This window comes from Globicephala melas, chromosome 12 (assembly GCF_963455315.2).
Source record: "Globicephala melas chromosome 12, mGloMel1.2, whole genome shotgun sequence".
In the NCBI taxonomy this organism is placed as follows: domain Eukaryota; kingdom Metazoa; phylum Chordata; class Mammalia; order Artiodactyla; family Delphinidae; genus Globicephala; species Globicephala melas.
The window spans coordinates 8,151,272-8,173,011 of NC_083325.1; the positions used below are offsets into that span (position 1 = coordinate 8,151,272).

At 37.9% G+C, this 21,740-nt stretch overlaps 1 protein-coding gene across 10 annotated transcripts in view; it reads left to right on the plus strand.

Annotated features, from left to right (window-relative positions):
• Positions 1 to 21,740, plus strand: part of TSGA10 (testis specific 10) — a 105,583-nt gene that overhangs the window by 74,602 nt on the left and 9,241 nt on the right. For 9 of the 10 annotated variants that reach the window (XM_060309399.1, XM_060309397.1, XM_030838837.2 and 6 more), the window contains 2 exons: positions 2,822 to 3,007; positions 11,004 to 11,213. In XM_060309399.1, the coding sequence (XP_060165382.1) occupies positions 2,822 to 3,007; positions 11,004 to 11,213 (396 nt within the window). The remainder of the gene's footprint in view (positions 1 to 2,821; positions 3,008 to 11,003; positions 11,214 to 21,740) is intronic. The other variant, XM_060309395.1, reaches the window with a different exon arrangement.

Here is a 21,740-nt window from a genome sequence, read left to right on the forward strand (position 1 = left end):
ATTTCAGTCCATAAACATACCTTGAGCATTTATTTATGGTGTACATAAGACCGTTCAGGACTTTGAGAGGTGAGAGATTCTAAGGACTCCTGAATTGCAACCCTTGTTTTCAGGCAGTAAGGCAGCAGCCTCATGTTGCCAAATCAGGTGATTTCCTACCCTTCTTGAGTTGAAGGTGCTAGCAATGTAATGTCATAAATGGACAGAAGCTTTGGAGTCAGGTAGGTCTGACTCTTTCTCTCACTAATGCCATGGACTTCTGTAGGCCACTCAACCTCCCTCAGTCTCACTGTCCCATCGGTAATTGGGAAGAACACCCAAGTGAGTAAGATACGCCTAGCACAGTGAGCCATCTAAGTCTATTCTGGAATAGGGCAGAATATAAATAAAAGACTATCTGAACAACATTTAGCGTAGTAAGCTTTCAGTCGGTGTTAGACACTTTTTCTCCCTAGCCCATCGCATTACCTGAAATTCCACCATTAGGGATTGGGGCTTTTAGATTCTGGAATTGTATTTTCAGACATCACACATCAAACTCCTCTCAGCTTTTAGCATCCTCATGTGAGTTCTTTTTTGAGACCCTGTTTCACAACATAGCTGGATGGATCCAGGCACCCGCCTGAGAGAAAGGATCACGGGTCCATTTTGGTAGGGAGGTCCATTAAGGATTGTCGAGTACTTTATTCATCACCCATCCATTCAGTGTGCAGTATGCTGGGCGCTGAGGTGACAGAGTTGAAAAACTGCGAGGAGACAGAATGGCATCCCCGGCAGTGGGGACAACAAGTAGAGGGGGGAAAAGTAGGTCCTGTAGCTAGAGTGGAATGTGAAAGTGGGTGGTAATAAAGAGGTAAGAAGGATATGTCTGAACTGTATTTTTAGGAAGCTTTCATTACAACATACACAGAAGTTATTTGAAGAATTGTCTTTTAGAAAGATTGTTCAGGAAATGTTGGAAAAAGAATAAATCAGAAGGGTAACAAAAGAGGGGGAAGAGCAGTTAGGAGAGGGGAGGGGTGTAAAGAGCCCAGTGGTCAACCAGAGGGAACTGGTGGGGAAGCACCAGAAAGAGGGAAAGAGATCTGCAAAGAGAGAACTGGAGAATACCAAAGATCAGTTGCACTTTCTTTATAATGTTGCCCATCTTGCACCCCACACTGCTCTGGCTGCTTTGGGCAGGTACAAAAAAGGGTAAACTGGTTGCCGGCTGCTGGGAGGGAGGGCACTAAGTGGTTAGAGGGCAGAGAGACGTTTTAATGCAGGCTTTTTCGCTGCTTAAACTTGGACCCATATATTACCTAGTCACAGAGCCAAATTTAAAATAAAAATGATTTCTACCTTAGAAAACTGAATTCAACATAAAAATGGTTCCTATCTTTGAGGAATCTGAGGGGTTATTGGGGAGATGGTACATCCACAGCTAACTACATAAAGCTATAAGGCTCTTTTAAGAGAATGACACACAATAAGTGCTACAGAAAGTTAAAGAGGGTAAAAATTAATGTGGGTAAAATTCAGTTTATGTATATTATATCATGTAACTCCCAAGTACATACTCTGTACAAAACTGTTATTTTTAGTACAATAATAGAAAACACACATCAGATTCCTACCGGCACATTTGGAATATCTGAATCTTAAAAGCCAATACAGCAGTTTAGTATGTTAACTTGTTAATCAACAGACTTGGCAAAGATCCTTCATATTGGTCAAGGTACAACCAGACCACAAGGTGGCAATATTAACTGAATTTCAACCAGTCTCATGATTAATCATATTTCTGAGAAAAATCTGATTTGAAAGCTTTATACAATGCAGTGTTGTTTATTGTAATTTGCCTTATACAATTAGATGTTGCTTATTCCAGTGTTTCTGAACTGTTTATTAACAGGTAGGAGGCAAAGAGATCTAGTGCCTTTTTAATGAATTACCAGAATTATAAATGATTTTTTAGAATGAGTTGGCCAAACCATACTACTAAAATTATATTTTTAAAAGTAGCTTCATAATTTTTACTCCATATAATATATTATTTGAGGAGCTGATTGTTTTCCTTTAGAAATGAGATCCTACTTTAGTCAGTCCATCATGATAGAACTTTATCATGATAGGTTCTAACAGTGGTTCTATACTGTATGCCCAGTATATACATGAATGTATATTTGTGAGTAGTGTCTATTGGCATAGGTTCCATATTTTACTTCTGAGCAACTTCAGGCAAGTTATTAGAACAGTGAGCAAAAGTGAATTATAGAACAGTCCATGATCAAGGAAATTAAGCCTGGGGTTATGAATGAAAGGCAGGAACCAGATGGGAAGCATGCCAAACCAAGAGAATTATCAGAAGCTGACGCTTAAGGTATGCAATCAGGCAGAAGCTCTATCGCCGTAGTACAACCCAGAAGAGCAGTCAGGAACAAGGGAATTACACAGATACAAAAGGTCAGGTCGAGGCAGAAGCTCGGAAACCAGACCAGCAAGTAGTCAGCAAGCAGCTATAGGGAGGCAATGAGGATTTTGTTTGAACAGAAGCAAATAGAAGAACATATTTATTGAGGTCTTGAAGATAAGAGTGAAAACTTTACTAGATGAGTGAGTGTGACTCAGGAGCCAGGGCAGATCCTGCTTCCATTCCCTTCTGTTAATTACAGGATGACCAATTTTCTAAACTGAGAGTAGAGATAGGAGTCCTTGAGATTGTGGTACAGTTGGTCATCGTGGCAAGTAAATTCCCAGTGGCCTGGCAAATAATGTTTAATTTGCATCACATGTTTAACATTTTACTCTCCTAAAGTAATACCTAAGATTTGCTTTTTAGGAATCTGAGAACCGGCAAATGATGGACCAACTCCGAAAAGCCAGTGAAGATGCTGAAAACTGGGAAAATAAGTGCCGTCAAGCAGAGGCAGATAACAGTACCCTCAAATTAGAACTTATCACTGCTGAGGCAGAGGGTAACAGATTAAAAGAAAAGGTAGATGCCCTCAACAGAGAGGTCGAGCAGGTAAGTTTGGTAAAATATGCTTGTAGTACATCCTGTATCATATTTAAAAGAGTTTTGTTTGGCTTTCTGTAAATTAAGTGTATAAACAAACACTTAAGTTATTTAAATATACTGTGAATTGTAGTCTGTTAACTGTTCTCCGCTCTGGTTCTCTAATCTCTTACCTACTCTACAACTAGAATAATCTTTAGCTTTTTTGAAAATTAGAAACTATATCAAGCATACAAAAACAGTGCCCTCCCCAAAAGTAATATAAAAGACCCACATATGCCCATCTCCAAAGTTGAAGGATGCTAACATTTTGCCATATTTATGAAGAATATATTTATTATTTAAATAAAGTCTCTCTTTATTTAAAAAAACAAAACATTGCAGATACAACTCCTCATCCTTTCTTCTCCTCCCTCCCTAATGGTTGGTATGTAGAACTTTCATGTCAGTTGTATAACTCTTTATCATGTTTGTACTTTTTCTACATATCTGTCACCCACAAATGATGTATTTTGTGTTTTGTGTGCTTTAAGTTTTTTTAAGTGATAATACACTGTAGGTATCTATTTGCAATTTGCCTTTTTTGCTCAATATTATAATTTTGAAATGTATCTATTTTAATACATAGAGTGTACATCTAAACAGTTGCTTCTATAGTCATTGAATAAAATATTTTATTTTTAAAATTCATTCCCATACTAAAGGACATTTAACTGTCTTCACTTTTTCTATAATAAAATGCTGCAACAAGCAGCATTTGGTAAAAGTTACTGAGGTAAATAGGCCTTTACTGTGAAGTTTTGTGTTTATCTGTCTATGAGTTAGGCTATGATTACTGTTTACTGTAGCCGTGCATGTCAGAGAGGCTAAAATTCCTTCTGGTCTCCTTCTTTGTCTCCTCTATTGTCTTTGGGTTCACTTAAGAGACTCCTTAAATAGAGTCTGAACCTTGTAGTTCTTTCAACTGTGACCTCCTGTTATTATACAGGAGCCCTGTTGATGTGGTAGTGAAGTGTAGGTGGAGGAGACGTGTTCTATTATCCTACGATTAGGTCTTAGTCTTTTAGTGGGCATGTGCCCCTGGGATGTGACCTTCACAAGCGTTTCTCAGTTTTTTTCTCCCTTAGATGAGGTAGAAAGGCTTGAGAGACTCTGCGTCAGGTACTACCATCCCTCCACATTGGTTAGGCTCTGGTACAACCATGTTGGTTATGCTGTCACAAAATCATCTCCTTTGAGGGCAGACCTTTGTCAAGAAGTACAGAATCCTGTGGGATTATTCAAAATGGTTACTTTTCCCCTCACCCTGCTAGAAGCATGAGGGGATTTTTCTCGGATATTAATCCTGAAAACCCAGTGGGCTCCAGGAGGTAAAACTAATAAAAATGTGGGGTTCTTCTCAGGCTGGGAGCCCAGGAGGATGTATCTCTCAAGCTAGTTCATGCTCAGTCTCTAGCAGGTGGTCAATTACCCTTTAAGAGTCGCTACCGGTTGCTAGCTCCAACGGCAGTTTCTCCTCCTGGTAAGCTGCAATTCTCTGTATTTACCTTTCTCTATATTTTGGGTGCAGTGATTCATTTTATGTCTTCAATTCTCTGATAGATCAAAGAGGAGTTGTTTATTGTCATATTTTCTGCTTTTTTTGTATTGTGAGCATGGGAGTGATGATCTCTAAGCTGTTTACATGTTGGAACAGAAACTGGAAGGCTGCTTGTTTATATGATTAGAGACTGGCTGGATTATTTAGTGAAATCTCTTTCTCCCCTTTCCCCTTGAAGTGTGAAGCCTCTGATGTTTCTCCTCAGAGGTGCAGCCTTGAATGCGTCCACAGTTACCCTGCAATGACAGTGGCTGTGGCAGGGCCTTTTTTGACTCTCTTCCTTTACTACACTCAGCTGTTAAGCCCAACTAATTTCTGGCTATTTGCTTTATTGTTTTCAACAGTGCCCTCAAGCACAAATTGCTTCATAGACTGATTCAATTAAATTTGGGTTGTTTTACAGGGATAGCTTTTGAGGTCAATGTTTGAGTTTTTTCTGAACCCGAGAACATTCTTTTTAGCAGTCTCTTCCCCTAATTTTCGCTGGTAAACTAGCTGACCTATGGTGGAGCTTGTATCTCTTAAGAGTTTACCATTCTTTTTAAAATTTCTTTTCAACATAGCCTTGAAGTATTTTCGCTGTACCTTCCATTGTTCTTGAGAGTGCCTTAGACTTGAATTTTCCTATAGTCAGTTGTAAATGAAGTAAAGTTCCTTTGGAAGAATTTAGGAGCTTCCTGCTTTAAGGCCTCTCTCTCTCCCTGGGCAAAATCTCTGAGCCCTGGCTCTAAAGCTGGTACGGGGACAGTGGTGCAGTTCTCTTGCAGTGACGTGCCCACTTTAGGATCTGGGCACTTGGAGGGGATGGTGGGTATATAGCTGTAGCCTCTGGCCTTCTCAGCATGCCTCTCCAGGTATGGAACCTCTTCCTTATGAATAACCTGTGTCAAGGAGAATCAGAGCCACAGTGTTCTCAGTATGCCACAAACAAGATAGAACCTCCATCCCATGTGGAGAGGCTGGTCAGAATGCCTCCCAGACATTGTTGCCAGAAACTTGGCCTCTGAAATAAGTAGCTGTTGGAGTGGCATGAGAAATGCTGATAGCCTGCCTCTCCTGGGAATACACTATAGTTCTTGACTGAGTACTGAGGGGAGAGGGAGCATTGTTTTTAGCTGCACCCACCTGGAGTGGAATTTCCATCGTGCTGAGCTGGGTGTGGGGAGAGAGGGTCATACTTCAGATGCCACGGACTTTTCCTGTTTTCTCCCAGTTTTAGTTGGTTTTCTTAAAAGTGTTTCTTCATTTACTGTATGTTCTTAAGACCATTTCCAGAGACTATTTAAAGACCATTTAAGGTTGCTTTTTTATAGTTTTCACTACTTTCACTGGTTCTATGGAGCTGCTCACACTGCCGTGCCAGAAATGGAACCTTATTCTACACAGTTGATATGTTTTCATTTTATTTTATGTCAAAATAATTTTCTGATTACCCTTATATTATTTTGTGGTATTGTTTAATTTTCAGTATTTGGAGATTTTTAAAAAATACCTTTCTAGTTATTGATTTTTCAGTCTTTTACATTTATTGAGACTATGGCTAGCATATGGTCATCTTTCTGGGTTTTCCATGTACACATGAATATAACGTGTATTATTTTGTTGTTGGGTAAAATGTTCTATAAATGTCTATTGGGTCAAGTTCATCAATAGTGTTTTTCAATTCCTATCATTACTGAGTTTCTGTTTACTTGTTCTACCAATTATTGAGAGAAGAGTGTTGAATCTCCAAACATATTTGTGTATTTTTTATTTCAGTTCTGTCATGTTACTTCATGTATTTGAATCTGTGTTATATTACTTCTTAATGAATTCATCTCTTTATCCATTGTAATGCTTCTCATTCTGTAGTATACTACAAGTAAGTAAGTAAGTAATACCTTACTGTAGTATACTACAAGTAAGGTATTAATATAGCCACTTCAGACTTCTTTTAATTATTGTTTGTATGGTATATCTTTTTCCATGCTTTTGTTTTTAATCTTTCTATGTCTTTATGTTTAAAATAGTATTCCTTTAGACAGCATATGGTTGGATCTTGCTTTTTTATCCTGTCTTACATCTGTCTTTTAGTTGTCTTTGGGCCATTTATATTTAATGGAATTATTAATATAGTTGTGTGTAAACCTACCATGTTATTGTTTTCTATTTGTCCCACTTATTTTTTGTTTCATTTTCACTCTTTTTCTGCCTTCTTTTGAGTATTTTTTTTTAGTATTCCATTCTATCTCTATTATGGCCTTATGAGCTGTACATCATTATTTTTTCTGCTGATTATTCTGGAGTATAGACCATGTATCTTTTTTTTTTTTTTTTTTTGCGGTACGCGGGCCTCTCACTGTTGTGGCCTCTCCCGCTGCGGAGCACAGGCTCCGGACGCGCAGGCTCAGCGGCCATGGCTCACGGGCCCAGCCGCTCCACGGCATGTGGGATCTTCCCGGACCGGGGCACGAACCCGTGTCCCCTGCATCGGCAGGCGGATTCTCAACCACTGCGCCACCAGGGAAGCCCTAGACCATGTATCTTTTAATTGTCACAGTCTACCTTCAAATAATAGATTACTTCTTAGTACCCCTTTACTTCCCCCTCCCATTCTTTATCCTACTGTTCCTCCATTTTTCTTCTACATATATTGTAAACCCCATAGTACATTATTATTTTAACTTTTAATAGTTATCTTTAAAGAAATTAAAATATGAAAGACATTTTTATTCACCCACATATTTACTATTTCTCATGTTCTTCATTCCTTTGGGGAGATCCAAGTTTTCATCTACTATAATTTTCTTTTTGCTAGAAGAAGTTCCTTTAAACATTTCTTCTAAATAAAGTAACAAATAGAAAAAAATTTAACAAAAAGTAAGTAAAATAAAATAAAGTGGTAAGAGCTAAGTTCTTTTCAACTGAGGGGGAAAAAACCCGTTTTTTGTAGTACGTTGGCATTGAATTCTCTCAGGTATTGTTTGTTTTAAAAAGTATTTATTTCACCCTCATTTCTGAAGAACCTCCTTTTTTTACATGTCTTTTATGTGTTTATTTTCCTTACACACTTCCTACCCCACTGCTGATTGGTTTGGCAGTTATATGTTCTCAGTCTCTTCTTTTGGTAGTTAAAATTGTAATATGCATACTTAACAAAGTCTGTTGTTAGTATCTCCAACCTTTCTCCTAAACAATAATATATGGTCCTGAGAAAATTTGAATACTGAGCATAAAACTACTGCTTACTAGATCTTGTGCCCTCTCTCTTATTTTCTCTTTCACACAAACACACATACACCAATCTTTTATGATACTGTTGTGTACTATTTTAGTTCCACCTTGTTTTTATATTCTTAAAAATAAATCATTACTATTCTTATTCTTTGTCAATCCTTATTTGTATCTACCCATATGTGTACAGAATCCTTCATTCATCGTTGCTTCTTTTTTTTGTCATGAATATATTAAAAATCATCTGCTTTAATCACTGTAAATAACTCTTGCTCAAAGAACCTTATAAATAATTGGTATGCTTGTTTCAATATCAGTGTTGTTTGTTTTTGTCATTGTTTTATGACAATATTGCTATCCTTGATCCTAAAACCTTGTGATCAAATCCAGGAGGGTTGACTTTAGGTGATATTAAGGGCAATAGTGATCAGGGCCAAGAGTTTGGTATAAAACATGCTCAACCCAATTCTAAAAATCCAGTTCTCTGCAGAACTTTGGTAAAATATACTTAGCAGAATATATGTTACTGAAATTTGGGATTTCCTAAGGATACATTTTTCACTTTTTCTAAAAGGAAAACATTTTTGAAGACATTTAATATGTGTTCACATGTCTGAGTAAATTCATTTATATATTAAAACTTTTTCAAGTGTAAGGAAAAGAGATCTACTCCAGCTAGTTCAAGAAAACAGGAGTTATTGTAAAAACACAAGCGGAACATGTGGGAGAAAGGATTTCATGGGAACTCTTAAGTTCTAAATCTGCCAGGAATGGAGACTAGAGGATTGTTTTGTGATAGAAAGTAGCTCTCAAGACCTCCACAACCCAGCCAGAAAACGTTCATCTTTCCTGTTGTGCTTCACTGTGAATTTCAGGGAGGTGCATCTGCTTCTACAGAAGGACTCTGAGTTATCATTGGCATGGAACAAACGTTATGTTAAAGTTTAGAATTGTGTATGGCAGGGTAAAGTCAGACTCCAAAATTGGGTGAAGCCAGACCAAAGTTTTCAGTTTCTTACAGAAGACATTTTTTTTTCTCTATCCAGAGACTAGGTCAAGATAAACTTTTGACTGTCTCTATGTGAGGTTGAGTGAATTTTTTTTTCCTGGAGCCTCCTTTCAAGGGTCCCAGATTATATGGAGATCTCAATTCCAACTCTCCATTAGTCCTAAATTCTTGTCTCCTAGTCTTACTTGAGTGTGTTAAGCCATTCGCCATTACTGGGTCTTCCAACCCCCAACTCTTAGCTTCAGACCTGCTCATTTGCTCCTTGCTCTGGTTTTGTTTTCTCTGTTTTTGGCATGTGAGAATTTCTCTTTCTTACCTGCAAGTTCAACTATGAACTGCAAAAATAATTTTTTATTCTGTTTTATCCAGATTTTCCTCTTAGCTTAATCAGCTATTTTACTAGAACCTGAAACGTCCAAAGCATTCTTCTCAAAACACAAAACCGATCACATAACTTACTCTGTAAGATCTGTCAATTGTAATAAAGACCTGAATTTTACATGGCTTACTAGGCTCTATTTTGTAAATTATGTACCTTTTCAACTGCACCTCCTATCACTCTTCCCTGTAGTCTCTGGGCTCTAGCCATACTAGCCTTCTCTCTGCTCTTGCTTTGCACTTAGCATCCTCTGATTTGAAAAGCCACCCTCCCCCAACACACTGTATATCTACTCACTCTTCAGATCTCAGTTCAAGTGTCATTTACTTAGAGAAGACTTTCCTGATTTCCCCGATCCCATCAGTCTAGGTCACTTTCCTGTGTTCTACACTTTTTTCTCTAGAAATATTTGCTCAGTATATATTTACATATTCATGTATATGATTATTTTATTAATGCATGATTCCCCCATAGTCTGGAAACTTCATGAGAGCAGAGACCATTTTGCTTATCATTGGATATGCATCAAGGCACATTGACTGGAACATAGAATATACTCAATAAGTATGGAATGGATGGGCGGGTGGGTGGATGGATGGATAGAAGGTTGTTTGAAGAATGAGTGAGAAATTGAGTGAGTAAGGAATGAAGGGAGGCAGAAAGGTAGGAGTGAATTGTGGCCAAATAACTTATTCCAGGAGCAATTTTTTGTGCATTGTACTTGTAAAAACGCTTGTAAAAGCAGAAACATTTCTTTATTTGTCTCTCAGTTCTGTTAGTCTCACATAATAGCAAATACTCTGTAGGTGGCAGTGCACTTACATAAGACATTTTTCTGAAAAAAAAAGGGGCGGCGTGTGGAATTATCTTGAACATTTGAAAGCATTTATATAACTTGACTCTCATATTACAGTTTTAAAGACATGCTCTTATTTTCCATAATGTGGATGTGTTCGTGATTTATACTTGCCCGGAGTCTTTTTCCTTCAGAGGTATTAGTAAGTGCTAGAGAGTTATCAGCTCTCGTTTTATGATATTATGATCCATATCAGCATGCCATTCAAGAATTAGAAAATGGGTATTGTGAATGAAACAGTAGACAATGTTTTGTCTTTAACAATAATAATATTTATACTGTAGAATAATTGGAACTATGGCAAATATAGACAGAATTACAGGCCAAACGTGTATATCTCAACTAACTTTGGGGATGAGACTTTTCAATTGTTTTCTAAATACATTGAAAAGAATGACCAGGGACGTCTCTGGTGGCATAGTGGTTAAGAATCTGCCTGCCAATACAGGGGACACGGGTTCAATCCCTGGTCCTGGAAGATCCCACATGCCGCGGAGCAACTAAGCCCGTGCGCCACAACTACTGAGCCGGTGTGCTGCAACTACTGAAGCCCGCGTGCCTAGAGCCCGTGCTCCGCAACAAGAGAAGCCACTGCAGTGAGAAGCCCGCGCACTGCAATGAAGAGTAGCCCCCTCTCGCCGCAACTAGAGAAAGCCCGTGTGCAGCAACGAAGGCCCAACGCAGCCAAAAATAAATAACTTTATTTAAAAAAAAAAAAAAAAGAACGACCAGTTGACCACTTTACTTCTGGATTTTATATATAGAAATGTGAAGCCCAAATTTATCTTTCCCAGAATGTTTTGTGCATACTATTGCCACCTATATCATCTAAAGTTCCTTATAATCTAAAAGTACTATCATTAAAATATTTGCCCCACTTTGTTTTCCATGCTGTAGGTTTTTTTCAAGTTAAAAAAATACATATATATAATAATTTTGTCCTTGCAGCACTTAAATGCAGAACGGTCTTACAAGTCCCAGATTGCTACTTTACATAAGTCTGTTGTAAAGATGGAAGAGGAGCTTCAGAAGGTTCAGTTTGAAAAAGTGTCTGCCCTTGCAGACTTGTCTTCCACAAGGGAACTTTGCATTAAACTTGACTCAAGCAAAGAACTTCTTAATCGACAGCTGATTGCTAAAGATCAAGAAATAGAAATGGTATGTATTATGTTTTTAAATGGTTCTTTTAATATTACTATAAAATTACCACCATTTTCAAAAAATGAACTATTTTTTAATAAAATATTACATCAAGCCATGCCTTTCAACTTTAGATTTTATTTTTAAAGTCCAAGAAATTAATCTATGCTGTGTTCCAAACAACTCAAGACCATAACAGAAGCTCTTCCTTTGAGTGTGTAATTTGCATTTACTTTTAGCCAAAAGAAGTATAAAACACATTGACATATCAATCAGCAAAGAACCATGAGGCTGAGGTTTATCTAGCAAAATAATAACTTTAATGATATCCTTTTAAGCAAAATTTACTATTTGGCTGAGTTCTTTTAAACTGTAATTCACTTGACTGTGTCTACCACGTGCCTGACATTGTGCTTGCCACTGTGAATATAATGTTCAAAAGATACAGTCCCCTGCCCTCAAGGGCCTCCTGGTATTGACATACAAATTATTTGGGGTGAATATTTTACTAGTAAGGAATGCTCAAGTTTTCAGAGAGGGAATTCCTTTTTGGCCTATGGGTGTCAGAGAGGAGTTCACAAGGGCAAACTACTGAACTCGGAAGTGATGAGGCATCCCATTCAGAGGGAACAACCACTTAGGCAATGGTCTGAAGTTATAAGTAAATTCTTGAGTGAGTAGTAAGTCATTTGCAATGGCCAGGTGGCTGAGATGCATCTGGAAAAATAGATGGAGCCTGAGTCCTGAAGGGATATGTATTCAAGATGCATAGTATAATTGAAATATCAACACATTTTGGTTATATGTTGATACACATACACAAATACACCATAACCAAAAGGATTAGTAAGCTTTAAAATTATTACCCTTAGCAGAACTAAATATAAAATCGATAATGATTTATATTTATTTTTTAATCTTTCAAGGATGTTTACCACAGGTTTTGTTGCTTACTTACTAGTCTTTAAATATTTTTTCTCTTATTCTGTTAAAATACATATAACCTTTACCATCTTAACCATTTTAAAGTTCAGTGGTTTTCACATTGTTTTGCAGCCATCACCACCGTCCATGACCATAACTTCTTTCATCTTATAAATCTGAAACTCTATACCTATTAAACACTAACTCCCCATTCTCTCCTCCCTGCAGCCCCTGGCAACCACCATTATATTTTCTGTCTTGATGATTTTGACTACTCTAAGTAACTCACATAAGTGGAATCATACGTATTTGTCTTTGGGAGGCTGACTTATTTCACTTAGCATAATGTCCTTAAGGTTCATCTATGTTGTAGCATATTGCAGAATTTCTTTCCTTTTTTTTAAGTAGATTTTTATTGCAGTATAATTGCTTCACAATACTGTGTAAGTTTCTGTTGCACAGCAAAGCGAATCAGCCATATGCATACACATGTCCCCATATCCCCTCCCTCTTGAGCCTCCCTCCCATCCTCCCTATCCCACCCCTCTAGGTCATCGCAAATCACCAAGCCGATCTCCCTGTGCTATGCTGCTGCTTCCCACCAGCCAACTATTGTACATTCAGTAGTGTATATATGTCGATGCTACTCTCACTTTGCCCCAGCTTCGCCCTCCCACCCCATGTCCTCAAGTGCATTCTCTATGTCTGCCTCTTTTTTCCTTCCCTGCAACTAGGTTCATCAGTACCATTTTATTTTATTTTTTTAGATTCCATATATATGCGTTAGCGTATGGTATTTGTTTTTCTCTTTCTGACTTACTTCACTCTGTATGACAGACTCTAGGTCCATCCACCTCACTACAAATAACTCATTTTCATTTCTTTTTATGGCTGAGTAATATTCCATTGTATATATGTGTCACATCTTCTTTATCCATTCATCTGTTGATGGACCCTTAGGCTGGTTCCATGTCCTAGCTATTGTAAATAGAGCTGCAGTGAACACTGTGGTACATGACTGTTTTTGAATTCTGGTTTTCTCAGGGTATATGCCCAGTAGTGGGATTGCTGGGTCATATGGTAGTTCTACTTTTAGTTTTTTAAGGAACCTCCATATTGTTCTCCATAGTGGTTGTATCAGTTTACATTCCTACCAACAGTGCAGGAGGGTTCCCTTTTCTCCACACCCTCTCCAGCATTTATTGTTTCTAGATTTGTTGATAATGGCCATTCTGATCCATGTGAGGAGATACCTCATAGTGGTTTTGATTTGCATTTCTCTAATAATTAGAGATGTTGAGCATCTTTTCATGTGCCTCTTGGCCATCTGTATGTTTTCCTTGGTGAAATGTCTATTTAGTTGTTCTGCCCATTTTTTAACTGGATTATTTGTTTTTTTGATATTGAGCTGCATGAGCTATTTATATATTTTGGAGATTAATCCTTTGTCTGTTGTTTCATTTGCAAATATTTCTCCCATTCTGAGGGTTGTCTTTTTGTCTTGTTTATGGTTTCCTTTGCTGTGCAAAAGATTTTAAGTTTAATTAAGTCCCATTTGTTTATTTTTGTTTTTATTTCTGTTACTCTAGGAGGTGGGGTAAAAAAAGATCTTGCTGTGGTTTATGTCAAAGAGTGTTTTTCCTATGTTTTCCTCTAAGAGTTTTATAGTGTCTGGTCTTACATTTAGATCTTTAATCCATTTGGAGTTTATTTTTGTGTATGGTGCTAAGGAGTGTTCTAATTTCATCCTTTTACATGTAGCTGTCCAGTTTTCCCCGCACCACTTATTGAAGAGGCTGTCTTTTCTCCATTGTATGTTCTTGCCTCCTTTGTCGTAAATTAGGTGACCATATGTGCGTGGGTTTATCTCTGGGCATTCTATCCTGTACCATTGATCTATATTTCTGTTTTTGTGCCAGTACCATAGTGTCTTGATTACTGTAGCTTTATGGTATAGTTTGAAGTTGGGGAGCCTGATTCCTCCAACTCTGTTTTTCTTTCTCAAGATTGCTTTGGCTATTCAGGGTCTTTTGTGTTTCCATATGAATTGTAAAATTTTTTGTTCTAATTCTGTGAAGAATGCCATTGGTAGTTTGATAGGGATTGCATTGAATCTGTAGATTGCTTTGGGTAGTATAGTCATTTTCACAGTATTGATTGTTCCAATCCAAGAACATGGTATATTTCTCCATCTGTTTATGTTATCTTTGATTTCTTTCATTGGTGTTTTACAGTTTTCTGAGTACAAGTCTTTCGCCTCCTTAGGCAGGTTTATTCCTAGGTATTTTATTCTTTTTGTTGCAATGGTAAATGGGAGTGTTTCCTTAATTTCTCTTTCTGATTTTTCATTGTTGGTGTATAGGAATGCCAGAGATTTCTGTGCATTAATTTTGTATCCTGCAACCTTACCAAATACATTGATTACTTCTAGTAGTTTTCTGATGGCATCTCTAGTATTTTCTATGTATAGTATCATATCATCAGCAAACAGTGACAGTTTTACTTCTTCTTTTTCCAATTTGTATTCCTTTTATTTCTTTTTCTTCTCTGATTGCTGTAGCTAGGACTTCCAAAACTATGTTGAATAAGAGTAGTGAGAGTGGACATCCTTGTCTTTTTCCTGATCTTAGTGGAAATGCTTTCAGTTTTTCACCATTGAGTATGATGCTTGCTGTGCATTTGTCACATATGGCCTTTATTATGTTGAGGTAGGTTCCCTCTATGCCCATTTTCTGGAGAGTTTTTATCATAAATGGGTGTTGAATTTTGTCAAAAGCTTTTTCTGCATCTATTGAGATGATCTTATGGTTTTATTCCTTAATGTGTTATTGTGGTATATCACATTGATTGATTTGCATATACTGAAGAATCCTTGCATCCCTGGGATAAATCCCACTTGATCATGGTATATGATCCTTTTAATGTGCTGTTGGATTCTGTTTGCTAGTATTTTGTTCAAGATTTTTGCATCTATATTCATCAGTGATATTGGTCTATAATTTTCTTTTTTTGTGATATCTTTTTCTGGTTTTGGTATCAGGGTGATGGTGGCTTCATAGAATGAATTTGTGAGTGTTTCTCCCTCAGCAATTTTTTGGAAGAGTTTGAGAAGGATGGGTGTTAGCTGTTCTCTAAATATTTGATAGAATTCACCTGTGAAGCCCCCGGTCCTGGACTTTTGTTTGTTGGAAGATTTTTAATTACGGTTTCAATTTCATTACTTGTGATAGGTCTGTTTTTGTTTTCTAATTCTTCCTGGTTCAGTCTTGGAAAATTGTACCTTTCCAAGAATTTGTCCATTTCTTCATGGTTGTCCATTTTATTGGCATATAGTTGTTTGTAATAGTCTCTTATAATCCTTTGTACTTCTGCAGTGTCAGTTGTGATTTCTCCTTTTTCTTTTCTAATTTTATCTGTTTGTGTCCTCACCCTTTTTTTCTTGATGAGTCAGGCTAAGGGTTTATCAATTTTGTTTTTCTTCTCAAAGAACCAACTTTTAGTTTTACTGATCTTTGCTATTGTTTTCTTTGTTTCTATTTCATTTATTTCTGCTCTGATCTTTATGATTTCTTTCCTGCCACTGACTTTGGGTTTTCTTTGTTCTTTTTTCTCTAGTTGTTTCAAGGGTAGGGTTAGATTGTTCATTTGAGATTTTTCTTGTTTCTTGAGGTGAGATTGAATTGCTATAAACTTCCCTTTTAGAATTGCTTTTGCTGCATCCCATAGGTTTTGGGTCATCATGTTTTCATTGTCATTTGTTTCTAGGTATTTTTTTATTTCTTCTTCGATTTCTTCAGTGATCTCTTGGTTATTTAGTAGCGCACTGTTGAGCCTCATGTATTTGTGTTTCTTTACAGATTTTTTCCTGTAATTGATTTCCAATCTCATAACATTGTGGTCAGAAAAAGATGCTTGATACAATTTCAATTTTCTTTAATTTTCCGAGGCTTTGTGGATTTGTGACCCAAGATGTGATCTATCCTGGAGAATGTTCCATGTGCACTTGAGAAGAAAGTGTATTCTGCCACTTTTGGGTGGAATGTTCTATAAATATCAGTGAGATCTATCTGGGCTATTGTGTTATTTAAAGCTTGTGTTTCCTTATTTATTTTCATTTTGGATGATCTGTCCATTGGTGTAAGTGGCGTGTTAATGTCCCCTACTATTACTGTGTTACTATCGATTTCTCCTTTCATGGTTGTTTGCATTTGCCTTATGTATTGAGGTGCTCCTATGTTGGGTGCATAAACATTTATAATTGTTATATCTTATTCTTGGATTGATCCTTTGATCATTATGTAGTGCCCCTCCTTATCTCTTGTAACAGTCTTTATTTTAAAGTCTACTTTATCTGATATGAGTGTTGCTACTCCAGCTTTCCTTTGATTTCCATTTGCATGGAATATCTTTTTCCATGTGTTCACTTTCAGTCTGTATGTGTCCCTAGGTTTGAAGTGGGTCTCTTGTAGACAGCATATATATGGGTCTTGTTTTTGTATCCATTCAACCAGTCTGTGTCTTTTAGTTGGGGCATTTAATCCATTTACATTCAAGGTTATCATCGATATGTATGTTCCTATGACCATTTTCTTAATTGTTTTGGGTTTGTTTTTGTGGGTTTTTTTCTTCTCTTGTGTTTTCCGCCTAGAGAAGTTTCTTTAGCATTCGTTTTAAAGCTGGTTTGGTGGTGCTGAATTCTCTTAGCTTTTGCTTGTCTGAAAAGCTTTTGACTTCTCCATCGAATCTGAATGAGATCCTTGCTGGGTAGAGTAATCTTGGTTGTAGGTTTTTCTCTTTCATCACTTTAAATATATCCTGCCACTCCCTTCTGGCCTGCAGAATTTCTGCTGAAAAATCAGCTGATAACCTTATGGGGATTCCTTTGTATGTTATTTTTTGTTTTTCCCTTGCTGCTTTTAATATTTTTTCTTTGAATTTAATTTTTGTTAGTTTGATTAATATGTGTCTTGGTGTGTTTTTCCTAGGATTTATCCTGTAGGGGACTCTCTGTGCTTCCTGGATTTTGGTGACTATTTCCTTTCCCATGTTAGGGAAGGTTTCGACTATAATCTCTTCAAATATTTTCTCAGACCCTTTCTTTTTGTCTTCTTCTTCTGGGACCCCTATAATTCAAATGTTGGTGTGTTTAGTGTTGTCCCAGAGGTCTCTGAGACTGTCCTCAATTCTTTTCATTCTTTTTTCTTTATTCTGCTCCTCTGCAGTTATTTCCACCATTTTGTCATCCCGCTCACTTATTCGTTCTTCTGCCTCTGTTATTCTGTTGTTGATTCCTTCTAGTGTATTTTTCATTTCAGTTATTGTATTGTTCATCTCTGTTTGTTTGTTCTTTAGTTCTTCTAGATCTTTGTTAAACATTTCTTGTATTTTCTCAATCCGTGCCTCCATTCTACTTCCGAGATTCTGAATCATCTTTACTATCATTACTCTGAATTCTTTTTCAGGTAGATTGCCTATTTCCTCTTCATTTATTTGGTCTTGTAGGTTTTTACCTTGCTGCTTCATCTGTGACATTTTTTTTTTTTTTTTAATGAGTGGGATTATGTTCATGTCCTACTGGTTATTTGGCCTGAGGCTTCCAGCACTGGGGTTTGTAGGCTGGGTCTTGGTGCTGAGATGAGGAACTCTGTGAGACCTCACTCTGATGAATATTCCCTGGGGTCTGAGGTTCTCTGTTAGTCCAGTGGTTCAGACTCGGAGCTCCCACCACAGGAGCTTCAGCCTTACCCTGGGCTCGTGAACAAGATCCCTCAAGCCACATGGGGCAGCAAAAAAAAAAAAAAAATGAGAGAGAACAATAACAAAGTAAAAAATAAAATTAGACTAGGAAACTAACAGATAGGTTAGAAAGAATATAAAAATAAAAATATAGATGAATCAACAACCAGAAGGTACATCAGTACCCCAATAGTAAAAAAGAGGAGGAAAAAGCAAAAAAAAGCGGTGTGGGGAAGACTTTGGCTGTGGAGGGCAGGGCCTAAGCAAGGGCGAGGTTTGGGCAGTGGGCGGGGCCTATGCTTAGGACCCACAGGGCTGGAAAAGACCCTGGGGGCTGTGGGGGGTTGGGGCTTAGGCTCTAGGAACAGAAGAGGCCCAGGCATGCCCCCCACCCCTGGTCTTAGAAGGCAGGAAACCTTACCTGGCAGCCCAGCAGGCTTCCTGGGCTTGAGGGGGTAGGGCAAATGCCCTCCTCTCCTCTCCTGCTCTTCCCGTCTGGGAGGGCCCCTCCCACCTGCCTCTCCTGATCTTCCCGGCCTCCCTCCTATGTCCCCAGGACCAATGAGGGGTGGGCGGCCTTGGAGGGCAGGGGACCGGCCTGGGAGCTCAGCAGGCTCCCTGGGCCCGAGTGGGCAGGGCAATCATCCTCCACTCCTCTCCTGCTCCTCCTGGATGGCCTCTCCCACCTGCATCTCCTGATCTCTCCGGCCTCCCTGCTATGCCCCCAAGGACGCATGTGGCCTGGATCGGGCTTTGGATAGGGGAAACCAGCTTGGGAGCTCAGCAGGCTCCCCGGCCCTAGTGGGCCAGGCGATGGCCCTCCTCTCCTCTCCCTCTCTTCTGGGAGAGTCCCCCCCAACTGCCTCTACTGATCTCCCTGGCCTTAGGGGGCACAGATCCTGTCTGGCCTCCACTTCTCCTCCTCCCTCAGTCCCCCTACATCCTACTGGTTCACTTTGGGGTTCCTCCCATCTCCTTGGGTGTCAGAGTCCCCCACCAGCGGCCAGCAGGCACCCTAGTTGTGGGGAGAAGCTAACTCCACGTCTTCCCACACTGCCATCTTGACTCCACCCTCTCTTTCCTTTTTAAGGCTGAACAATATTCCATTGTGTGAATATACCACAGTTTGCTTATTTATTTGTCAGTTTGTGGACACTTGGGTTGCTTCCATGTTTTAGCTATTGTGAATAATGCTGCTATAAACATGGGGGTATAAATCTCTCTTCAAGATGCTGCTTTCATTTTGTTTGGGTCTCTACCCAGAAGTTGGATTTCTGGATCATATGGTAATCATATGGTAATTCTATTTTTAATTTTTTGAGGCATCTCCATACTGTTTTCCAAAGCAGCTGTACCATTTTATATTCCCACTGACAGTGCACAAGTGTTCCAATTTCTCTACATCCTTGCCAACACTTGTTTTTCAGCCTTTCTTTCTCTCTTTCTTTCTTTCTTTCTTTCTTTCTTTCTTTCTTTCTTTCTTTCTTTCTTTCTTTCTCTCTCTCTCTCTCTACCCCCCTCCCTCCCTCCCTTCTTCCCCCAACCTCTCTCTCTCTTTTGCTAATAACTATCCAGATGGGTGTGAAGTCATCAGGCTAATTCTCATAGTATTTTTAAATACTCCTGACATAAATTTTTTTGCCTTAGAATTTAGTTATTTATATATTTATGTTTATCCCCATAATAAGCTGTATTTCAAGTGCAAGAACTATCTTATTTATCTTTGTATTTCTTCAGCTGTACTATGCATATAAGGAACAGTCAAATAATTTTTCTAAGTTAAACTTTTGATTTTGAGATAATTGTAGATTCACATGCAATTATAAGAAACTATACAAAGAAATGTTGTGTCTCCTTTACCTGGCCTCCCCCAATGGTAACATCTTGCAAAACCATAGTATAATATCTCAACCAGGCTTTTGACATTGTTTCAGGCAAGATATGGAACATTTCTATCACAGGACCCATCATGTTGCCCTTTTTTAGCTCTATCTACTCCCCTCCTATCCACAACCTCTCCTTAACCCCTGGAAACAAACAGCTAATCTGTTCTCCACTTGTAAACTTTGTCACTTCAAGAATGTTATATAGATAGAATCATACGATATGTAAACTTTTGGGATTGGATTTTTTCACTCAGCATAATTCTCTGAAGATTCATCCAGGTTGTTGCATATATTAGTGGTTCATTACTGTAACATAGTTTGTTTAATCATTCATCCTTTGAAGGACATCTGTTATTTCCAGTTTGGAGACAGAGAGATATAGAGAGAGACAGAGAGAGAGAGAGAGAGAAAGACAGAGAGAGAGAGAGAAATTGAAGACCCAAATAAAAGGAAAGACATCCCACATCCATGGATCAGAAGACTTAACACTGTTAAAATGGCAGTACTACCCCAAATTGGTCTACAAATTCAATACAATGCCTATTAGAATGCCAGCTGGCTTCCTCATTGAAACTGACAAGATGACATAAAATTAATATGGAAGTGCAAGTGACCCAGGATAGCCAAAACAATCTTGAAAAAGAAGAACAAAGTCAGAGCACTTCCCAATGTCAAAACTGTCTATAGTAATCAAGACAGTGTAGTACTAGCATAAGAAAAGATATATAGGTCAGTGGAACAGAATTGAGAGTCCAGAAATAAACTCTTACATTTGTGGTGAAGTGATTTCCAAAAAATTGGTAGCAATACAATTTAATGGGGGAAGAATAGTCTTTTCAACAAATGCTACTGGGACAACTAAACATCTACATGGAGAAGAATGAAGTTGGATTCCTATCACGTACCATATACAAAAATTAAATTCAAATGTTTTATAGGCCTATATGTAAGAGTTAAAATTATAAAACTCTTAAGAAGAGAACATACAAATAAATCTGTGTGACCTTGGGTTAGGTAATGCTTTTTTAGAGTCACATCAAAAGTACAACAGAAGAAAAAATAGATTAGAAGGACTTCATCAAAATAAAAAACTTTTGTGCTGCAAATGATATCAACAAAGTAAAAAGACAATGCACAGAATGGGGAAAACATTTGCAAATCATATATCTAATAAGAGATTTGTATCCAGAGTATATAAAGGACTCTTGCAACTTAGTAATAACCCAACTCAAAAAATGGGGAAAGGATCTCAATAGACATTTCTCTACAGACACTACATAAATGGGCAAAAAGCACATGAAAAGATGCTCAACATCAATAATCAGAGAAATGCAAAACAAAACTATACCATTTCATAACCACTAGGATGGCTATAATTTACAAAAGACAATAGCAAATGTTGGCAAAGATGTAGAAAACTTGGAACCCTCATACATTGCTGGTGGGAATGTAAAATAGGCCTCTTTGGAAAACATTTTGGCAGTTCCTCGAAATGTGAAAAAATAGGATTACCGTAAAGTCCAGAAATCCCACTCCTATTTATCAAAGAAGAATGAAAACATAGGTCCATGTAAAAACGTATACACAAATGTTCTTATCAGCATTATTTATAATAGCCAAAAAGTGTAAATAACTCAAATATTCCTACATCTATGCAAGGGAATATTATTTGGCAATAGAAGTAATGAAGTACTGATACCTGCTAAAACATGGATGACTCTTGAAAACATTACACTAAGTGAAGGAAGGCAGTCCCATAAGACCACACACACATTGTATGATTCCATTTATATGAAATGTTTAAAATAAAGCAGATCATAGAGATAGAAAATAGATTAGGGATTGTCTAGGGCTCGTGCTGGGGTAGGAGTGGGGGAATGACTGCTAATGTGTGCTGGGTTTCATTTGGGGATGATGAAAAAGTTCTCACAATAGGTTGTGAGATTGTGGTATGATCATACAACTCTGTTAATGTACTAAAAACCATTGACTTGTACAA